General features: G+C 37.8%; 2 protein-coding genes across 4 annotated transcripts in view; one reads left to right on the top strand and one right to left on the bottom strand.

Moving 5' to 3' along the window:
• Positions 1-1,813: 1,813 nt before the first annotated feature.
• On the bottom strand, positions 1,814-15,710 carry UBE2B (ubiquitin conjugating enzyme E2 B). Of its 2 annotated transcripts, XM_068979685.1 has the most exons (6): positions 15,573-15,710; positions 13,390-13,470; positions 11,538-11,563; positions 7,271-7,360; positions 4,830-4,918; positions 1,814-3,569 (listed from the first exon to the last, which is right to left on the bottom strand). In XM_068979685.1, the coding sequence occupies exons 1-6, from the start codon at positions 15,614-15,616 to the stop codon at positions 3,441-3,443; spliced, it is 459 nt and encodes a 152-aa protein (XP_068835786.1). In that variant the 5' UTR covers positions 15,617-15,710; the 3' UTR covers positions 1,814-3,440. The 2 variants fall into 2 exon arrangements, with proteins under 2 accessions (XP_068835786.1, XP_068835787.1); XM_068979686.1 differs by lacking the exon at positions 7,271-7,360.
• A 3,775-nt stretch (positions 15,711-19,485) lies between these two features.
• Positions 19,486-21,929, top strand: part of CDKL3 (cyclin dependent kinase like 3) — a 32,041-nt gene continuing 29,597 nt past the window's right edge. For both annotated transcript variants that reach the window (XM_068980534.1, XM_068980535.1), the window contains exon 1: positions 19,486-19,650. In XM_068980534.1, the coding sequence (XP_068836635.1) occupies positions 19,486-19,650 (165 nt within the window). The remainder of the gene's footprint in view (positions 19,651-21,929) is intronic.

Raw genomic sequence — 21,929 nt, 5'->3', positions numbered from 1 at the left:
CAAGCTCCTGAGTCCCCCATGTGCCAGAGAGGAAGCTTGGAGCCTTTCCTTCCAGAGCTCTTGATTTCAACCAGCTAATGTTGCTGAGCTAAGAAAGATTTGCAAAGGGTGCATCTCATTCAGCTTTTGGGCCCAACTAAAAGAAAGCCCTGTCCAGGCTATGAACAGGAAACTCAGAACAGCACACGTCTGTATATTTTTTCAAAGGATAGAGGAAAAAATCAATTCTTTAAAACAAAATTTTGTTTCTAATATATCTTTGTGCTCGGTATCATATACTAGATAACAAGATAACTAAAATTTCCCCTTATCACACAATAGCTTAGTTTTCCCCTAACTAGATGGTAAATGAAGTGACAGCTACCATCTTTGCACAAGGCCCCTGCCCTATGGACAGTTTCCTTTAACAGCTTTCCACCTATTGACTTTTCTGTTTACATACATAATCCCCACATACCAGGTTCCTTTGGGACTCGGCAATGCTGAATGCAGCAGAAAGGAATTATAATAACCACCACCAAAACCTAAAAATTTTCTCTCTTAAAACTTGGAAGAATTGAGAGATCAAAATACCTCATACATAACTTTTGAGCCCCAGGCTTCTCTTTTAAAAGAGTACTAAATGAATAAATTAAGACAGGTACCTTGTTTACTGGGCATACAACAGACTATTAACTAAATATGTCACCTTCATTAACTTTCTTCACTACCTTCCACCGACATGAGAAAGAACTTTTAGATCAGTTCCAAAAGTTATTCATATTCATGGAATCTTTAAATTTTAGGGAGTGTGTGCGACTGTGTCTGTACAGACTGGAGGATATTTCTACAAAGGGGAAAAAAAATGGGGTCTGTAAGTCAAGTGCTTTCTATCAGAGACTAGTGTTCCTATGTTCAGACTTGTACATTTTTAAAAAAAGGTGGAAAATGCTGAAAACCTCTTCACTGGATAGATACAAATCCATACAAAACTCTAACTTATGAATTTTCACAAGTTGGGATGAATATTTAAATTCAGTACAATTTTAAAAACTAAACTCAATCCCTTAATATTTCTTAAGGAAATAGTACAGTTACTGGCTAAAAGACCAGACTGCCTGGGTTCAGATAGCAGCTCTATCACATACTGGTTGGTTGGCCTTGAGAAAAGTCACTTGATCTGTATCTTAAATTTTCTTATCTGTAATACAATAGTACCCACCTCATAAGATTACTTGAGTTTGAAGTGTGATCATTAAAATGCTTAGAATGGTGCCTTGCACAGACAGTATGTGTTACAAGTATTGTTACAGAGGAATTATACATCAAACATTAACATGAAATCCAACTTTGTACAAAATGAATAAATTAGTTCTAGCCTCTTGCCATACCATATATCTATAAACTTTACGTAGTAAATGTTAAAAGTAAACCTGGTATTCAACCAAATAAGGAATCTGTTCCAAGGCTGAAGAGCAAAACTTGAGTAACTGAAAGATGGAACGTCCCTAAGAATTTTCTCCAATAGGAATGGGGACTAGGTATGAGGTTTACGCACATGTGTTGAATTTAGGAATTAGAGCCTATTAATCCTTTGTAAAGTACGATATAATTTCCTTGTAACTATCTAGCAATACTCGAAATTTCTTAGTGTTACTTTTTGGCTGTGCTTCGTAGCATGTGGGACCTCAGTGACCTAACCAGAAACCGAACCTGCACCCCCTACACTGGAAGCACAGAATGAAACAGGGGAAAGGAAACAGGTTCAGGATGAAAACAGATTTTGAAGCATTATCCAAATAGCATTTAATATATTAAGAGGGGAGACTATCATAGCTACTGCATATTTAATCTAAGAGTCAGTCATTGGATTAAATGTCTCAAGAAACTATAATTTGTTTTAGAGCTGAATATAAAAGTATCACACATTTGATATGATGAAAAACTACCTTTAAATACAGCATCTTTTTTTTGGTGGGGGGGCATAATTCCAGTGAGTGAACTCTCAATTGTATCAAAAGTTCCCTGAGATCATACAGTTATCCCCAGATTTCCCAAGCATTAACTTTTAAAGGGAAACATTAGCACTTCTCCTCCCTAAGCTCTGCTTAATAGAAGCTACAGAAATTGCCCTTCTAAGTCTTCCAGTAGAAAAGAAAATCCATCTTCCAACAGAAAAGATGCTGCTAGCTAACTAAGCTAGTATGAATGTACAAGAAACTTTTGGGGTTAATGAAATAGCTGTTTTAACTACTAGAAAGACTACACAGGTGGTTCAACAGAATTTACTTGTATATTTTCCATTTTCTATACTATTTGAAGGCATAGGATAGCTTGGATTAAGCTTTCTACAAATACTGTGTTTTAAGTTTATCCAGTAAACTAAGATGCAGTACAGCTTTTATACAATTTAGGAGATTAAAAAAAAAAAATCTCCACAAGAGAAGGCAACTCAACAGGCCCTGGTATTAAAACATTTTTCCAGAATAAACAGATAGGCAATTGCATTAAAAGGCAGTTTTCAAATATTTAAATTACACTAAGATTCCTTCCTAATATCTGCCTTGTTCAAACCAATGCAACAAATTCTTATATTGTTAATTGTAGGGCATGGATTTTTTTAAAATGTTGATCGTTTTACTTTCTTCATTATCAAAAATCTTTTAAAGTGTTATCAAGCAGCAAAGTAAGTTGCATAAGCTCTCTGCTCAAGGTAGAGGTGCCAATACCCCATGGTGGAGGTGCAAACTGTGAAATCAAAGGGTGCAGTTTAACAGTAAGTAGTGCATGAAGAAACAGTAATAAGTGGCCTAAATACAGAGCTGGACAGAATCAAACCAGTTATAATTGCTCAACTAAAACTAATAAAAGGTACATTTAAAATACAGTTTGAGATTATAATTGGTATTTAGAATCAAATCTGAATTTCTTGATAAAATATAAATCTGTTCTTTTGAAACTGGAAATGAAACTATCAATTGATAGAGAGCTAGAGACTTATTAACCCCTCCTACTTAGATAAGGAAATAAGTGACAAAGTCTCTTGCACTGAAGTATGTATTTTAACAGCTTTACATGTAATATTCATATATAAAAAACTTTAAGTGCTTTTCTCCAATTTAAAAATCTAAAGAATTCAAAAATAAGGCATTCAATATTTGAAAAAAGTACAGATTTACAAAATGTGTATATTCTGTCATGAAAACTCCACACCAACATTATACACTTGGAAAAAAATACAAACAGGATATATTACAAATTTATGTAAGCAATAACTTAGTTCACACCATGCAATAAAAAGTACATTAATCAAGATACACAAGCTTTTGTAGGTTCTAAACTGAAGGACTTTTTTTCTGCAGAATCCTTAAAACCTGTGGCACTTAAAATTTGTTAGCCTTTCTACTGAGAGGTAAATTATACACAACAATGATGAAAAAGATTAACAGACCAGTTGTCTATTATGAATCATTCCAGCTTTGTTCAACAATGGCCGAAACTCTTTTCTCATATTCTCGTTTGTTTTCCTGATAAAGCTGTGCTGCCTGACTATTGGCTGGACTATTTGGATTCGGTTCATCCAGCAGAGACTAGAAGGAAAGACAGAAGGAAAAACACATATGTAGAGTTATTTTTTTATATTAACACGGGTCAGATATGGAGCACAGAAGTTATAGAAAACAGAAATTACTTAATGAAGGAAGAAATTAGTATGTCTCATGTATTTTCAGACCTAAACACTTTAGTTTGATAAAGACAGTAAGAAGTTTCCTATTGCTACAAAACTTCAGTTTTCAAAACAGATAGCTCTCAATTGCCTTAAGACCTCTAATTTCAAAGAAACTGGAAAAGAACAAATATTAATTCAGCATACTGCGATATTAAACGGGAACTAAACAATTTGATTTGGTTAATATACAATGTCTACAAAATACCTCAGCAACTAACATTTTCTAAAGTTAAACTCTATTATTGTGATAGGTTTGCAAATTCCTGGCAGTAAGTTGGGCAGTATACCTTATTTCCTTTAATCAACAAAACATATACACCTAGCAGCAAGGGAATATATTAATAACAGGAAGACTGAAAATACTATTTATGACTCAAATTAAAGCAGAAGTGTGACAGAAAAAACTTGAAGGCCACAAACCAAAATATCACATCTGCTCCTTTTAAATCCATGTAACTAAAACTTGACTCCATCCCAAACCTTCCTCCTAAACTGTCATTCAAGGTCAACTCTGAAATATTCTGCCAGAGTGCTTTGGTGGATAGTTACATTCTTTTCCTTTGAAACAGCATTTCTTGGATGGGGCAAAATGATGCTTTTCTGCACTGCAGTTTCTTGAGGTCCCTATGTTTTTACTAAACAATTATCTTTCTCTCTCCCCAAGATTTTTTCATCTTTCTCCATCACCTCTGGCTATGCTTTCTAGGCATGAATAATATTTGACCGGTGAGGGAATTTCCTGGTGGTCTAGTGGTTATGACTCTGCACTTGCACCACAGGGGGCACGAGTTCTATTTCTGGTTGGGGAACTAAGACCCCAAGGCTGCGAGATGCAGCAAAAAACACCCAAAACCCAAAGAAACAAAACAAAATCACTTGATCTGTGAGAACAATTTATACTTTATCAGGAAAATGATCATGGATTTGATCCAACATGATCACTAATGAAAAAGCAGATCAGTTGTATGAAAATCCTGAGGATTCTGTATGAGGTTTGCCACTGGTAACCTTAGTGTTGGAAGTGTTAGTTTGCTCACTTGGCCTTTAAATTGATCCTAAAAGAGTCAATTATATTTCATAGAATCTTGAAAAATTAAGATGCATTCTAACACATGCTTACCTGAATTGATGTTAAGATAGAAGATACATCGTATGTTGGACTCCATCTATTCTGAAGGATATCTAAACATATGCTACCATCAGCATATACTGCAAAGACAACACTAAAATTGGTTACATGTTAACTTGGTCATATCTAATAATTAAACAATAATTTTTTTTTTTAACCACAAACAGAATGCCTGGCTCAGTCAGAAGCCTTGAACACTGGTTAATGACTAAAACTTTCTGTCTCACAGGAAAATCAGTCTCAAACTAACGACTGTTTACCACATACCTTTTGATGAGGAGGCTGAGTAAGTTAAATTTTTTCAACACATAACATATAGCAAATCTGTTTAAATTCCACACTTCTAAATATTCCTAAATAAAGCTCTTGGGGGGGCTAATTTTTTGAAATAGCAATTCTACTTTAAAAGTAGTAATGATGCACATGCGAAGTTTTATTTACAGCACATTCTCTATCATACTCTCCACAGAAGTGAAAAACTGGAAACGGTGTGTGGTTCCCAGTGAGGGGACTGGCTGAGTAACAGTACATCATTAATGGCACATACCACTACTGCTGCCAGAAATGACACACGTCTACCATATGTTAATTAACGCAGAATGACAACCCTAATATATTACATTAATAAGTTTCCAATTACTTATATAATTCCATTTCTTATAAAGAATCATTTACAAATACTTTAATTTGAAGTATAGGCAGTCACAAAAACGTGTAAGACTCAATGCCAAAATGTAGATATCTGTAAATAGTAGGATTATGAAGGATCTTATTTACCTTCACTTGTACTTTGATTTGTTTTTCCAATAAGTATGCATTCCTCTCATAATAAAAATAAGAATCAAGTGATTACTATTTTAAAAGTTTAACATTTGAGAGTGGATTTTTCCCCCTCTTGATTATGAGAATACAAACAATGAATACAAATTTTTATCCACTTGCCGGATTATGTATGTGTACAATAAATTTACAAAAATAGAATCACTGCTGACAAAGAATAAGTGCATTCGAATGTTATCAATACTATTAGATTGTGGAAAGCTTCACAGAACAAGTCTGATCACTCTACATTGAAACAGGAGGAAGTAAGGCCTTTTGGGGGAGAGGAGGTAAATTACATTTAATACTGTCATTCTTCAGGACTCTATCCTTGGTCTTCTTCCATCTTATACCCTTTACACAACCTCTGGGGCAACTTTATTCATGGCCTCAATTACTATCTATGTGCTAGGTATTTCCAATTGTTAGCGTTAGACCAGATTTAACTCTCAGCTTTAAAGCAGCATAGTCAACTGCTTACTGTGTACCCCACAGGAACATCAAACTTAGCAAGTTCAAAGCAAAAATCATAACCTCTGTAAAACCCATAAAAATGCAAAATGATTTTAAAGTTTTGAAGTAGTAACTATTTTTGAGAAGTAATACGAAAGTAAATTAGAAACCAAACATCCATCAACTGATAAAAAGTAGTCTATTCATACAATGGATTATAATTCAGCAATAAAATGAAGTACAGTTATGTTATGAGATGAACCTGAAAACTATGCCAGCTGAAAGAAATCAATTAAAAAGGACCACATACATTATATGACACATATATGACTCCATTTATACGCAATGTCCAGAATAAGCAAACCTATATAGAGAAAATAAACCAGTGGGTTGCCTATGGCTGGGAGGCAGGAGGATAGGGATGGGGAGTGAATGCTAACAGGAATGGGATTTTTTGGGGACAGTGATAAAAATGTTCTAAAATTGATTATGGTAATGACTGTACAACTCAGTCAAGGTACTAAAAACCACTAAATTGTACAACTTACATGGGTGAATGGCATAGTATATGAATCTTTTAATAATAAAGATTTTTTAAAAAAAAAGTGAACTAGGAAGTTAACTAAATGAAGTTTTCCACTCATGGTGGGGAAAAAAGGGAAACCACGCTATTAATATGGAGGGATAACAAAAATAACCAAAGGACCTCCTGGTGATCCAGTGGTTGAGACTCCACCCTCCCTATGCAGGGGGCACAGGTTTCATCCCTGGTTAGGGAACTAAGATCCGACATGACACACGGATCAGCCAAAAAAAAAAAAGAAAAAGGATATTTATTAATTTTACATATAACAGGATCTCAATTTTGAACATGTTTGTAGTTTTACAGCTAAACTTTAAGCTACAAATTCTTTTTAGTATCTTTCACATTCTGACAAATAAATAGATATTACTTTTAAAAATGAGAAGTTATTAAAACAAAACTTTCCTCAAATCAGGAACCTTGGTAAGATTCCAGACTAAAGAAGCATGGTTAACACTGACATGGAAGCAACACCGAGAGGTGGGCCCTAACGATGAAAAGCATGGGCAGCACCTAAAAGGATGGAACAACTCTTTCTTCCTCCTATCATTTGCAAAAGCTAAAAAATGCTACTTACCATTTGGATGAAACATTTTGGATAAAAACCTAACAGTTGGCGGTTTATTTGGATATTCTTCAGAAAATTCTATTACTAGTTTAAAAGTACCTAGATAGAAAACAAACCAAAATAATTACAGTAATGACAAGCACTTTTCTATCTCGTCACCAATGAATTCCCAACCCTATGCTGGCTTTTGCACAACCACACAAAAATTAATGTCAATTTTGGTTTAGCATATAAAACATACTAAATATACTTCTATTTATGTACTGATAATATACAACATTGGCAAGCATTTTAGGGTACAAGCACTTAACATATACTACTGGTATTTTTGGCAGGCAATTTTGCCCTAGCTACCAAACTTTTAAATGCACATTTGAATAACTACAGATAATTTGCTATAACTTAGAAGGAGGTGCCAAATGATTTTCAGAGGGGCTAACCATCATATGACAAAGGACTCAGACTGGAGGGTATGGCCACTAATGTGAAAAAGTCTTTTCTGTTCCCATCATTTAAGTACGTCAAGAATCAGTTAAGCATTAGTGTAACTGTCTACTGTTGGTTATAAACCAATATGGCACATTTTGGTCAGCCTAAATCATTATTTGATGTCAAGAGACAGGCATTAAGAAAAAAAATTATGTATTTGTAACAAAGTCAATCTGTTCAGTGTACAAAGAGCTCTCAACTCAAATTACAAATCTATTTAGCAGACACAACCACCATTAATATATAGTTTTATGTTTGTCATTCTGGACTCCTTTTGTGTTTATTCACTATCCAGAGATGTTTTACTTTTGAGGAAATATACCTGAAGGCTCGACAGGTGCTCCAATTACCCACTGTGGGCTTACTCAGTAAGTTGAAGCCTATTCCTAATGAAGTCAATACAAGTTTAAACCTTTCAAGATGTCTCCACAAGTTTCTCTCCTTATTTTATCAATTAAAAAAACAAACAAACAAAAAACATACTTTCTCAACCTGAATTCTAAACTCATGACTTCAGTCTACCAAGATCAAAGACATGTATTTAGTAAAATATTTAACACTCTATTTTCATTGCTCATATATTCAATATATAACCTATACCTCTTTAAATTTTTTGTTGTTTGGAAATTTCGGATTAGGGAGGCCAAAGATACAAACAAAATCAAAGGTGATATTTAATTCACGTTCTGATATATTAAGAGGTTCTACGAAATGTATAGTTCATTAGCAAAGAGAGCCTTAAAACCTAATATATTTTTAATACCTAATGTTATATATATATTTTACACTTACTTTTAGTTTTCCTTCATAACAAAATGTACAATGTAAACATTTCAGGTAAACACAAATATGAAACAGCTTTAAGCTTGCTTTCTTCATATTTAGGGGGTCTCTGGACCTCTTTATACTCTTATTCCCAATCACACCAAGCTTCGAATGTGAAGTCACTGAACGTGAAGATGGGAAGAGATGCATGCAACAGCACAACATTTTATGGCATTTCCACCAAAAATTAAAAATATTTAAAAATATTTCAACTTTTTGGTTGGTAAAAATTCCCCTAATAATTTCATAATTGGTATAAACTGTCTCCAGCACACCATGTGCTACCACTATTGATATTTGTTGTATTAGAAATGATTACTCAAGGAAATCTTAAAATACTTAACAACTGTAAACTCATTACACATTAACCTAAGTAACATTTAATGAAAATAACTGTATTTCCCCCACCAAGTTAGTGAGAAGTGTAGCACCGTTTATCTGCAAATCTCTTAAATGATTAGCTTAATAGAAAACAGCTGCCCTCTCTCAGCTGCCTCTGCATTCAATCTGTTGCAACATGCTGTTCTGGTTGAGATACATGAAGAAAATCAGGCCTCTTCCAAATATGAAAAGGAAAAAGGAAGGAGTATTTTCATAGCCTTTTCAGATACAGGTAGATATTCTTTTTTGCTGTTACATAAAATAAATGGTAAAGTTTTTAATGGTTAGCTGCAACATAAAATGTGAAGCCATACAAACTTTTTGCATCACTTATGACTATTGCACATTGCATGTATCTTTTATCCATCCATAATTTCCTAACACATTGGCCATTTGGAAAATACCAGTTCACCGAGTTATCCAAATCATCTAAGTGTTGCCATATTTCATTTGATATGCATTTATATACACCAGGGCTTCCCTCATAGCTCAGTCAGTCAAGAATCTGCCTGCAATGCAGGAGACCTAGGTTTAATTTCTGGGTTGGGAAGATCCCCTGGAGAAGGAAATGGCAACCCACTCCAGTATTCTTGCTTGGAGAATACCAAGGACAGAGGAGCCTGGCAGGCTACAATACATGGGGTCGCAAGAGTCGGACGTGACTTAGCGACTAAAGAGAAAGAGATATACACCATCAAAAACAAAGTCACAACCGGTAATACCATCTACTAATCTCATCAGAGAAAAAAGTATTGGGAAACCGTAATTTTATCAGCAGCAACAAATCCTGTCAGTCACTTTCCTCGACTTAATTTAAAATCTTCCCTGGTGGCTCAGAGAGTAAAGAATCTGCCTGCAATGTGGGATACCCAGGTTTGACCCCTGGGTCAGAAGATCCCCTGAAAAAGGGAATGGCTATCCACTCCAGTTTTCCTGCCTAGAGAATTCCATGGACAGAGGAGCCTGGCGAGCCATAGTCCACGGAGTCACCAAGAGTCAGACATGACTGAGCAACTAACACTTTCACTAAGAATATGGCAACCAAATACATACTCAAATCTAAATAACCAAAGTTTGCCAGTCATTCTTTCAAGTAAAAATGTTCCATGAAGAAAGCAGTAACTCAAGTTGCAACTCAACTGCAGAAATGGCTTTCCCTCCAACCACCAAACTGGTATGCAAGGAAGTGCTGTATGCATACTTCCAACTTCATCAAGCAGAACATCAGAAAGCAGCATACTCAATGGTCAGAGTTTAGCAATATTAGTAATTCCCACTTTTTCATCAAAACATTTTAAAGTGAAACTGACATCTTTTATTAAAAAAAATGCGAAAAATACGACTCCAAGCACAGTTTGCTGCCACTGACTTGGTATGTGCCAAGGCACTAAATTGCTTAGGGCCAGTTTTAGTCACTAATGCTTTTGTACCATCAGTGCTATGTTAATACAATAAAAAAGGTAGGAAAAAAAAGCCTTCCTATTGCTATGAAGACAGTTTTGATCACAGGAAACCCCTGAAAAGGTCTCAGGAAACTTAAAGAGCTTGTGGACCACCCGTGAGTTTCCTTGGTATAGAGTAAAAAGCAGAACCCCTTGAGTACCTTTCTTTAACTCCTTACCCCTCCCCACCATCTAGAGGTAACCACTGATAGCAGTATGGTATACAAGCCTTTACACACACACACACACACACACACACACACACACACACACACACACACACTTGCATGTATGCTAGTCAGTAAAACTGTGGTATTGTAACATATGTTCTGCAACTTTTTTGTCTCCTCAAACATACAACCAGATCTACCTTATTCTTTAATAGGTACATAATATTCTACTGTCTAGATGTTTTATAATTTGCTTAACCATTTCTCCTACTGAACATTCAGGTTTTCTCCTTAAAAATACTTCTGCAATAATTATTTGTATAAATAACCTTGATGGGTTAATTCTGGAGCCACTGTGATAACTAAGACAAATCTATTTAACACGTTTTAAAAATTCATACTATATTAGGGAAACTTTAAGTATCTGGTTAAAATCAATTTAATAAGTTCAACTATAAATACACATTAGAACAAGTTTTCCATTTTTCTGGCTCTTGGATAAATACTGAATTTAAGATGCAAAAGATTCTGTAGAATGCTAACTATTTACAGGTGTCAAAAGATAGCTGTTAAGTGAAACTACTGGCAGTTACACACAATTAAGAGCACTGATCAACATATATAAAGTGAAAAATGCATGATTATTACTCTTCTGATGTTTACCTCAGAGACACCTTTAGCATGCTATGAGGTCATTTAAATTTAAAACTATTCTCAACATAGACCCCACCACATAGGCCTACAGTTCAAGAGCCAATACAAAAGTAACAGAAAGAACTAGCAATGAAGGTGATCAACCTGACATGGGAAGAAAGTTCTTTGTAAGCTTTAAATTCTCAGTAGCATTATTTAGTTTTAATCTGATCTATTATTAATAGAAAATAGCCTTAACTAGATAGATTGGTGTTATAATTTTCTACTTAAAAGAAACCTCTTAATACTATAGAAAACATATTGAGAATGACTTACCATCTTCAAAGGGTGTCCCTTCTGGTCTGAAAACAAGAAGATTTCTGATTAAAAAAAGTTTTTTCTTTCTGCTTTTTCCTGATTTTCATAGTGGAGAGGATAAACTCAAACAAGAGAAAGAGGAGCTCATTCTGCTAATTTGTGGAGTATTTATTGTTAATTTAATATCACCTTGGCCCTGGATTTTTATTTATATACACATAAAAGGGGCTTCCTTGGTGGCTCAGACAGTTAAGAATCTGCCTGCAATGCGGGAGACCCAGGTTGGATCCCTGGGTTGGGAAGAGTCCCTGGAGAAGGGAATGGCTAACCACTCCAGTATTCTTGCCTGGAGAACTGCACAGACAGTGGAGCCTGGTGGGCTATAGACCATGGGGTCACAAACAGTCAGATACAACTGAGCAACTAACAATAACAAACACAAGACATAAATAGTAACTTTCATTTTCCAAGTGTTCCTTTTAGAATGGTTTTACAAAAAACAAAAGAAACTTGCCATAATTTTAGCACAAAAAAATTCAGTTCACAAATATCAATCCTTTTGTAAATATATGTATTCAAAACAGAAAAATTCCTATTTTCTTAAATATATATCAATAAAATGGAAGTCAATACCCTTTAAGATAATTATGATACCAAAGTATCCTGCTTTTCAAAAGAGAAATAGCTCTTGTTCAACTCAACTAAATTTATCTGATGTCACCAAGAATGCCAGTTTCTTTTGTCCACGTCTTTTCATTGTACCATATCCCTATCTCATCTTTCCTAAGCAGCAACCTGAAGTTTATTTTTTTTAAGTTTGTTTTTTTAATTGCTTTACAAAGCTGGGTTGGTAAGGTTTAATTATTATTTGCAAGGTACATTCAAGATCTCAAAGAAGCATGCTAACACCCTGAATTTAATATCATTTTACTTTAGAAGGGTGAACTACACTCATTTTCCCCACTAATTTTTAATGGAGACTCTTAAAATGGAGTCAACGGAAATTCAGAATTCTGTTTACAGAAGTGTTCCTTTTACATTTTAGTGCAAAACCCTAGTATAAAAAGAGCAACAAGAGAGATTTCCCTGGAGGTCCAGAAGTCAAGAATCCACTTGCCAACGCAAGAGACACAGGTTCAATCCCTGGTCTGGGAAGATCTCCCAAGCAGATGAGCAGCTAAGCCCATGGGCCACAGCTACTAAACCCATGCACTCTAGGGCCCTCATGCCACAACTACTGAGCCCGTGTGCTGCAACTACTGAAGCCTGAAGGCCTCGCTCTGCAGTAAGAGAAGCCACTGCAATGAGAAGTCAGGGCACTGTAACTAGCGAGAGTCCACACACAGCAAAAAATAATAAAGAAAATAAAATTTTTTTAAAGAGTGAAAGAAAAAAAAATCCAGTTCAGGAAAACCAAAGAAAGAGCATGAAGAAATAACGCTCTTATACAAATACGCCTACATGCAATGTATACTATATGTAAAATATAAGACTGCACCTTGAAAGGCTCCATACAGTTATTTCACATTAAGCTGTGAAACATTTTTTATTTAAATTCTTACTATGGTGGAAGTTATCAATATTTTTGGTTCCTACTCTTTTTACAGTTCTAGTAGAATGCATACTAAGCATTTGCTTGGCACATTTTGTACAAACTAACTTATCATTCTCCTGTAGTCTCAAATGATATTTTTATCAAATAAAACCCACTGATTATAAAATCAAATTTTATGTGACTGCCAAAACTCTATCAGAATTTTTTTTTAATCTTACAGTTTCTGTAAGATCCCTCATCCCTAGGAAGCTGTTATACATTCAATTTTCTTAAAAGAATCACCATACCTACCATTTGTTATTTCTTTCAACTCACCCAAATATAACTGCATTCCACTGCATGATGTTGTTTTCAGATGGTGCGCCACTGACACCCACAGGTGGGTCCTCTTGCAATCTAGAAATCCAGAATAGAAATTTTAAAAGTTGAACATTAAGGCCACTAAGAAGGCCAGTCAAACATCTTTCAACCATCTACTTTGAGAAACAAACTGAATCCATTTTCTTGTTGTGCTGAGCTGGAATAAACCATACCACTTTAAATGGCTTGGGAGTCATCCCTCTTCAAATATCACCAAGGTTAAGATATCGTTCAAGAACTACTTTTAACAATAACAACAAAGGAAAAACCTCAAGTGTAAAAAAACACTATTTACTCAACTATCAATTTTGCTACTGTAAACATGCAAAGGCTGTGTGAGTCCTAACCAAAGCTCCTTGGGCAACATGGCCACCAAAAAAACTCCCCCCTAAACAAAACATAAAGACCCCACCTCAGTGTAAACATTAAATGACTGATAAACACTTGCATCCAGTTTAATCAGCAAACTAGTTTTGGGCAGTAGAACTACTTTATTCCATCTGCGTTAGCAGCAGCTTTTAGAGTGAGCAAAGCTCTGGCTAGGTTTTCTCAGTCCCTATTTTAAAAGCTCTGCACCAATACTGCATTTTACCTCTCAGATCATGCGCCCATATACAGAGCTACCTTCCAACACCTGTTACAAACTCTTGCAAAAGAAGACCCTTGGAAAACTACCGAAGGTGCCAAGCACACAACTCAGAATTAAGCAGAGAACTGCAATGAGAAACCAGGGTACCAAAGGCCAGGAACCTCGAAATTTTATTATTGGAATTTCACTCATGGGAGCTAATCTGAAATCTATGGTTTCAAGCTGTAGAAACCGAGTTTTGCACAAAAAGGAGTATCTTCTTTTAAAACTGTCATCTCAGGAAAAAATAAACGCGACACTAAATATATATATATACACACACACATTATACACACATAAACACATGGTCACGTGGTATGATTCTTGGAATTAGTCCCCCCAAAATGGCTTTTAGTCAACCTCAAGCAGTACAGGCCATGACGAAAAGAACCCTTCGAAGATACGCTGCGTGATATCGCCCACCAAAGATAAAGGCTAAGTTACCAATACACTCAAGGCCAAACTGGGCAAAGCCCCAAACAATGGCTTCCAAGTGCCTCATTTAAAGGTTTACAATGAAGTTGAGAGGTTACTTCCTGATAAGCCAATCCAAGTTTTTACACTGGATTTTTTCTCTCGAGCAGGGCAGGTCTCTCTAGAAAAACATTTATAAATGCGCACGGGAGCGTAACGCTAAGTTTTCTTGGTTATTTTCTTCTCCGTACCTGTAAGCATTCAAAGTAAAACAACTAGGGGGAAAAAAGTCACTTCCTCCTCATCAACCCTAACATCTAACAAAACCCTATTTTACAAAGGAGGCTCAGGGAGTATCAGCTTAGCCCCAGCCTCCAGAAAGGCATTTTTCCAGACCTTGGAGGCTATAGATAGGTCTTTATACACCAGGCCACAGAGCTGAGTTCCAGAAAGCACTGGCAGCCGGGTTTGCCAGCCCGAATCGCAGCCCTCTAAGCCAGTTCTCAAGGTCCTTTCAGGCGGGCGGGGAGGGGTTGGGGGGGAAGAGTCGGGTTTCGGAGGATGGGTTAACAACCTCCGGCCCTCGCGCATCAGACCCCACCCTCATGCAGAAAGAATGGGGAGGGAGGCGGGGGTTGGCCCCAACCCTGGCAGTCGGAGAAGACGGCAAGGCCATCGAACAAAGCTGACTGGTGTAGCTAGCGGTGGAAAGGCTTCTGCAAGGGCTCGCTCTTAGGGCAGAGAGAAGAGGCACCGCAGGGTGCAGAGGCGAAGGATGAGATTTGAAAGCTAGGGCGAGGTATCAGGCAACTGGCCGCAGTGGGCAGCAGGGAATCGTAGGACAGACCATAGCCATCTTTTTACTTTTTTGTGGGGGTAGGGTGGTGGTGAGGAAGTATCAAAATTTCTTACGTAGGACAAGTGAACAACCAAGGAGAAGAGAGTGCTAAAGCGGGGCTGGAACTGGGCTTCCGTCTGTCCCCCTGGGCCCACAGCAGCCCTCTTAGGGTCAAGAGGGGAAGGTGTCCCGGATCCCCACCCTAGCCCCGGAGCTTCGGGGAGGAGTCGTCATTCAGGCGAAAATGAAGGCCCTTACCGCTTGAAATCCCGCATAAGCCTCCTCCGGGCCGGGGTCGACATGCTCCCCAGCAGCCCCGCGATCAATCTGAAAGAAAAGAGTCCCGCGCAGCCCCCCCACCCCCCGGCGCGGCGGCCGAATCACTGTGGGTCACCGCCGCCGCTGCCGAGGTTGCACAAACAACCCTGCAATGACGTCTCCCTCCGCCGCCTCCAGATCCCTCCGCCCTCAGCCGGTACCATGCAGTGAGGGGTGGGGGAGAAGGGAATGGGACGTAGGAGAGCTAGTTACGGGGGCCCTTCAGCAGGGACCTTATCCCTTTTGTCTCCTTGAACGAATTGACCAATTACTGTTCCTTATGCTCAGACTGGAGGTTGTGATTGAGAAGTACCGAAACTGAAACAACACCAACCCGTCTCCCCCTCTTTCACTAGTTTAGGCTCAGCCGGGTGGGGAGAGAGGGACGCATCCGGGGCCAGAGATTTCAGGGAAAGGAGGTAGGATGACGTAAGATCACGTGACTGCCGGCGGCGTTGTCAACAATCCACCTCCGAGGGGGAGGGGACGAAGTATCTAGAACCACGTGTCCCTATGACGCCATTAGGACGGATCAAGTGAGAGCGTCTCCTGGATCTAACTTTCAGCCGTCTTTCAGCCCGGTAGTTAAATTTATGGGCTGAGGGCTGGTATGCACTTTTATGTTTTTTCTCCCTTTTGTCCTATGTACAGCTATTGATGAGATTGTGTCGGAAGCAGGAGTTTGTTTTGCTTCTTAAATCTTTAAAATAGAGCCCCAAATAATTTGGATTTAAAACTCCCCTCTGGTTGGCTCAATGGCTTATCAAATCTGGCATCTGAGGAAAAGTGAAGGGACCTCCGTTTTCCTCAGCTGAATGCAGAGGCCCATACAAAGCGAAATCCCCTGAAATGCTTCCTTAGGGCCACCAAATATTACTGTATGAGCATTGCAGTGTGTTTCCAGGGTTGGCGATGCTGGGCAGAGATTAAAGAACGATGTGCAGATTCTTTAATGTTTGTTTACAATCCCCTCAGGATTACGGAATTTTGGTTATCCTTTATGAGTCTGCTCTTATTTGAGGCTTGGTGTCAGAGTCCTTGGATTGGTCTACAGTGGGGTACCATTGTATTTGTCAAGAAATGTGCAGGTTTGATCATAGAGAGTGTATAAAGAGAGTGTAGGTGACTAGTTGCCAAACCTAAAAGCTTGACTCACATGTGGGGGAGAGATCATGCAGACGTGGATAGGGGTTGTATATCTAGCCTGAGTAATTTATTTCAGATTTTCAACACTAGTAAGTTAATGGCCTGAAACGTCCCCCACCGGGGCTCAGAGATATTGGCCGTTGGAATTCTGACATTATTTCTAGTTATTGAGTTCCCTTCCTCTATCGCCTCCAATTCTGTTCTTAAAGACTTTTTTTTGGCTGAACCCTGAGCTCTTTAAGTCCATTTGGGTGATTCCTCAACCCAAGTTGTTACAGTAAGACAGAATGAGGACTATGGCGTTGGGCATACTTTCATTGAACTATAAAGGGTTAATTTCCCCTACTTTTCTGGTACCTCTCTTTCTTCAATCCCTGAATTCTTTCTCTTGCTTTTATTAAATGCCTCGGTAATCAAGTTAGCCAGATCTAATACTTGATAGATACCCACCGAAAAATGTAATTCTCTAAGTCAAAAAGTTATTTTCTTATTTTCATTTTTTTGCCATAGCAATCCCTATAGCTAAGGATGGAGACATACTGTTAGGGTTACCTACAGTGAAATGCTAAATTTTTTTTTTTAATCTGTCGTGTCATTTGTTTAGCAATTATAGGTGTTTTGGAAATCTACAGTTCATGGTTTTCCAGAATGAAGTAATGCTTTCGATCAAATCAAGTAAGTTTCATTAAAGTCCGAGAGCTTTATTGTATAAGCAAGAATCATACGTTGTCCTGGTTACCAACCCTGTCATAACCTAGTTGTAGAAAGGACAGTTTTAAGGCTGTAATTTATAGTATAGACTCAGTTGCTCTAGATTGTGAGCTCACTGAGAGCAGGGACTCTGATTCATGCTTTGATCCTTGACAACACTATAAGTCAACAACAAATATTTAATAAATGTGCTTTACAAGTCTGAGTCCAGTATAAGATTTACTATGATACTCATAGAAAATATAACATAGTTGAGTAACTTTTCAAAAGGAAAGACAAATTTGAATATTTTTATGGTGATAAGCAAAAACCATGACCACCTTTCTTTCCCCTCCGTCTCTCAAGCTGTCGCAACATAGAAACACTTAGGAATGTTTTAAAATATCATTTTCTTTACCCTAACTCATTTAAATCAGGATCTCTGGGGGTGGGGCCTTTTAACAAGCTCTCTAGGTGTGATTTTTAATGTGCATGTTGGGGTAAGACCAACTGGGCTAGAATTTATTGGATAATAATGACGCCTTCTCTTATTTAAAAGCAAAGTGAGATTTGGCCTCTTACGCTTTTTTTTTTTTTTTTTTTAACAGGAAAATGAAACCCGTAACGAAAACAGCACTGCCTGGGCACTTCCAGTGGTATTCTTTTTATTCATTGGAGGCTGTCACTCGATCCGAACCCCATGTCTAGTTCTTAGGCAATTAAGATTCTGGGAGGTGGGGTGCCTTGTATGTCACTCTATTTTGTGGTGGAGCCCTTTGAATTATTTGCCTTTCCAAAGAGGGCCTTGAACGAGTTTTGACGTGTAGAAAGGGAATTTTTTAAAGAGGATCACTATGAATTCAAGAAAAAAAATTTAAGCATATAAGAGGTGTTCAAGAAATGTTCTTATGAATCGTCTTATCCCTGTTTTAAGGATGAATGTCGACAGCTGAGGTCACACACAGATTATGCAATATTAAGATAACTAGGTAACTTAGAAAACTATAATTTTACAAGACTTCCTTGGAAGTGTCGTTTTACAAAAAGTCTCTACCTGTGACACCAAGCATCCTTTTAGGATCCAGCACAAGCAGCAAGTGTTCTCGGGCCTGCGGGCGTCTTAAGATGCAGGTCGGATAAACTTCCACCCCGGCTCCCCTTCCCTAGAGGATTTGCAGTCTCTCGAGCTTTTGCCAAAATATGATCGTCCCCTGTTGCTGCTCAGAACCAACCTTCTGTCGTGGCCCCACTTTGATCGACAGCTGCTCGTATTACCGACCTCCACCCGCAGGGAAGCTTCCAGTTAGCTCGCACGGGGACTCGCGTCCGCTCATTCCCATCTTTCTTTCCGGGTCGGGCCTGGCCGGTTTTCCGGTCTTGCGCAGTAGACCCCAAGCTAGTGACCTGCTGCACCGTTGCTATGGTAGTAGGCAGTGGGGAGCTAGCAAGCTAGGTAGGGTGGGAGTCGCTGTGACTGCACTGAGCCAGGCTGGCAGGATCACAGAATGGGCTGAGGGAGCGGCGGCTGCCCGGACGAGGTCGACTATGGGGAAGGGGGCGCGGCACTGGTCTGGGACCCTAAGACTCCTGGTTTGAGGAGTGGGCGGGACCGAGGTTTTCTTGGGCCCCGGGACCTGATCTGTTGGTGATCGCAGCTTTGCGGAAAACTTATATTTGATGGGGCTTGACGAGACGTGTGGGGACCCTACCCATGATGAATAGGTGACATGTAGTGAGAGCATCTTAAATCTTGGTGGAAATGATGGAGACAGTAGGAAGTTCCCCCAAGTTCTGGTGGTGGCCGAAGTCATAAGGACACCTTGCTGGCGAACTGGCAGAGTTCCCAGAGACAAACAGGACTCGTGGAAAAGATTCCTAGTTTTCCGTTTTCCGTAATTTAAAGTATTAGTTTATTGTGATATTGCATTATCCACCTTGAATAAATAAAGGTATGAATGTTTAATCTTCTCCCCCCCTCCCACCCTTTCTTTCCATAAAGAAAAAACCGGGCTTCAAAATGGAGATGTATGAAACCCTTGGAAAAGTGGGAGAGGGAAGTTATGGAACAGTCATGAAGTGTAAACATAAGGATACTGGGCAGATAGTGGCCATTAAGATATTTTATGAAAAATCAGAAAAGTCTGTCAACAAAATTGCAATGAGGGAAATAAAGTTTCTAAAGGTTTGCTTCTTTTACCTTAATTGCTCTCTGTAAGTCAAAAAAGAGATTGTTATGAAATAAAAACTTATATAACAAATATTTCAGTTAACATAGGTATTTGGAATAGAAAAACAAGTATGATAGCTTACCTTATTGTGTATATTTTGTAATTTTACAGTGATACTAGATGAAATGTGCTTGTGTATAATGTAACAAAAACTGCCAAATGTGAAATAATTATTCAATTATTTAGTTTTATAACACTTAATAAAAATGTCTCTGTTTGTGCCAGATATTGTGACTATAATGAGGTAAGAGACAGTACCTGCTCTTCAGAACTTTTATTATTTAATCAGAAAGACAAGAGGGCATATAAAAATAACAGTGAATTTTAAGTGACTTACAATAAAAGCCAGTGATTAACACAAAGTCCTGCTGGATAGGGAAGATTTCTTGGAGAAGATGGAACTTGAACTGGGCTTTAAAGGGTATGTAGGACTTAAGAAAGAGGGAGAGACTGTTGTTTCCCAGGTTAGGGGAACAGCTTAAGCTCATAGAGCCTAAAGCAAGACAAAGGACAAAGAGCAGAGTAGAGTGGACAGAGAACATTTGCCTGTAGAGTTTCTTATACAGAAGTGGAAAGCAGTGAGATTAGAGAAGTAAATTGGAGGTAGGTTTTAAAGTCTTTTAGGCTGAGAAATCAAAACTTGATTTTTCTGAGAGATTTTTAATTCAGAATAAAGAAATGGTTAATATTAATCTAGCATTATTTTTTAGAATAGATTGGAGGGCTGAAAAAGTAAAAATAGGGAGATGTGTTGTGGCCTTAATTCAGGAATCCTGTTAAATGTGAGGGACCATGCTAGAATGCAGCAATTTGAATGAAAAGTAGTAATATATTACTAAAGAAGACATGAAAGTGTAGAAGGCAACAAAGAGAAGGAATCAAAGGTATCTTTGCAGTTCCGTGATTGCTACCATTGATGGAAATATCTGAGACTCAAAAGAGACATGGTTTGGGAACTAGTTCAGTTTTAGAAATGTTGAATTCGAGGTGACAGGAAATCAGTGAAGATGACCAGTAGGCTTTTAGACACGAACAATATGAGGAGAGATCAGGGGACAAGGTAGAATTTTATGTAGGTATGATAGGTCCACCCAAGGGAAAGACTTAAAGAAGTGTAAAGAAAGGAGCATTAACATTCCTAGGGATTGGGTACAAAATGAGTGATTTAAAAAATATCTATATATACATATGTATTTTGTTTATTGGAATTTAGATGCTGTAAGGTTCATAGTCTAGATGTTTTGTATGTGATGAAAAAAAAACAGCTACTCTTGTTCATTTTTATCTGATACAAAAGTAATATTCTCTTCTTTGTAAGTCTGTATTAGATATGGTGGATCAATTTGCTTTCTAAATAGAAGAAATATATTAGGCATCTGTGGATATTTGGAACTGCTCTATTTCTAGACAATGAAAAGGGAACTTAAAGTCAGTAGAGATGTTATGATTTTGTGAGAGATACATGTCCTTATCCTGATGACCTAAAACATAATAATACTGGAAGGCAACTTTGTGCACCATAAGTGAAATCTAATTAGGAGACCTTTTCCCAGGCAATATCTTTTGCTCTTTATTTTTCAGCTTTGTTGCATTTAAACAGATTTTTTTCCCTTCTTGATTGTTTTGTAAAAATAACTGATATGTGGCAAGAACACAGAGATGAATTTGACAATTTACTATTGTAACTATTCAAGCTATTTTGAGATACCCTAACTTTTTTCCCCATTGGTTTATTTCTTGTAGAATTTTTAGTTTAATCAAATCTAATTCCACAAGAGACATTTCTTGGATTAGTTAACATTCTTAGTCTAAAAACAACTGCCATAATGACTTAATTAGAACTAAATTTTTATCTGCTAGAATTTCATTAAATAGGTTAATCAGTGGGAATAGCTGTAGAAAAGTTTTCTGTTTATAAAAGAAAACAAAAATAAACAACCTGAAAAAGGACAGTGGAGTATTTCTGGGGATTTCACAGTTTATCTGAGGAAGACACTGATCCCTTATCCCTAGATGCTGCTGCTGCTGCTGCTGCTAAGTCGATTCAGTTGTGTCCAACTCTGTGCGACCCCATAGACGGCAGCCCACCAGGCTCCTCTGCCCATGCGATTAGAGAATCCTGTGGACAAGATATACGTGGCAAGAATACTGGAATGGGTTACCATTTCCTTCTCCAGTACCCCTGGATGGATGTTCCTTAATGCTTATTAACTTGCACTCACCCTTCTCTGCT

Source organism: Capricornis sumatraensis, chromosome 9, assembly GCF_032405125.1.
Source record: "Capricornis sumatraensis isolate serow.1 chromosome 9, serow.2, whole genome shotgun sequence".
Classification (NCBI taxonomy): Eukaryota; Metazoa; Chordata; class Mammalia; order Artiodactyla; family Bovidae; genus Capricornis; species Capricornis sumatraensis.
The sequence above is the reverse complement of the archived record's forward strand: the minus strand, read 5'-3'. Positions and strand labels throughout refer to the sequence as shown.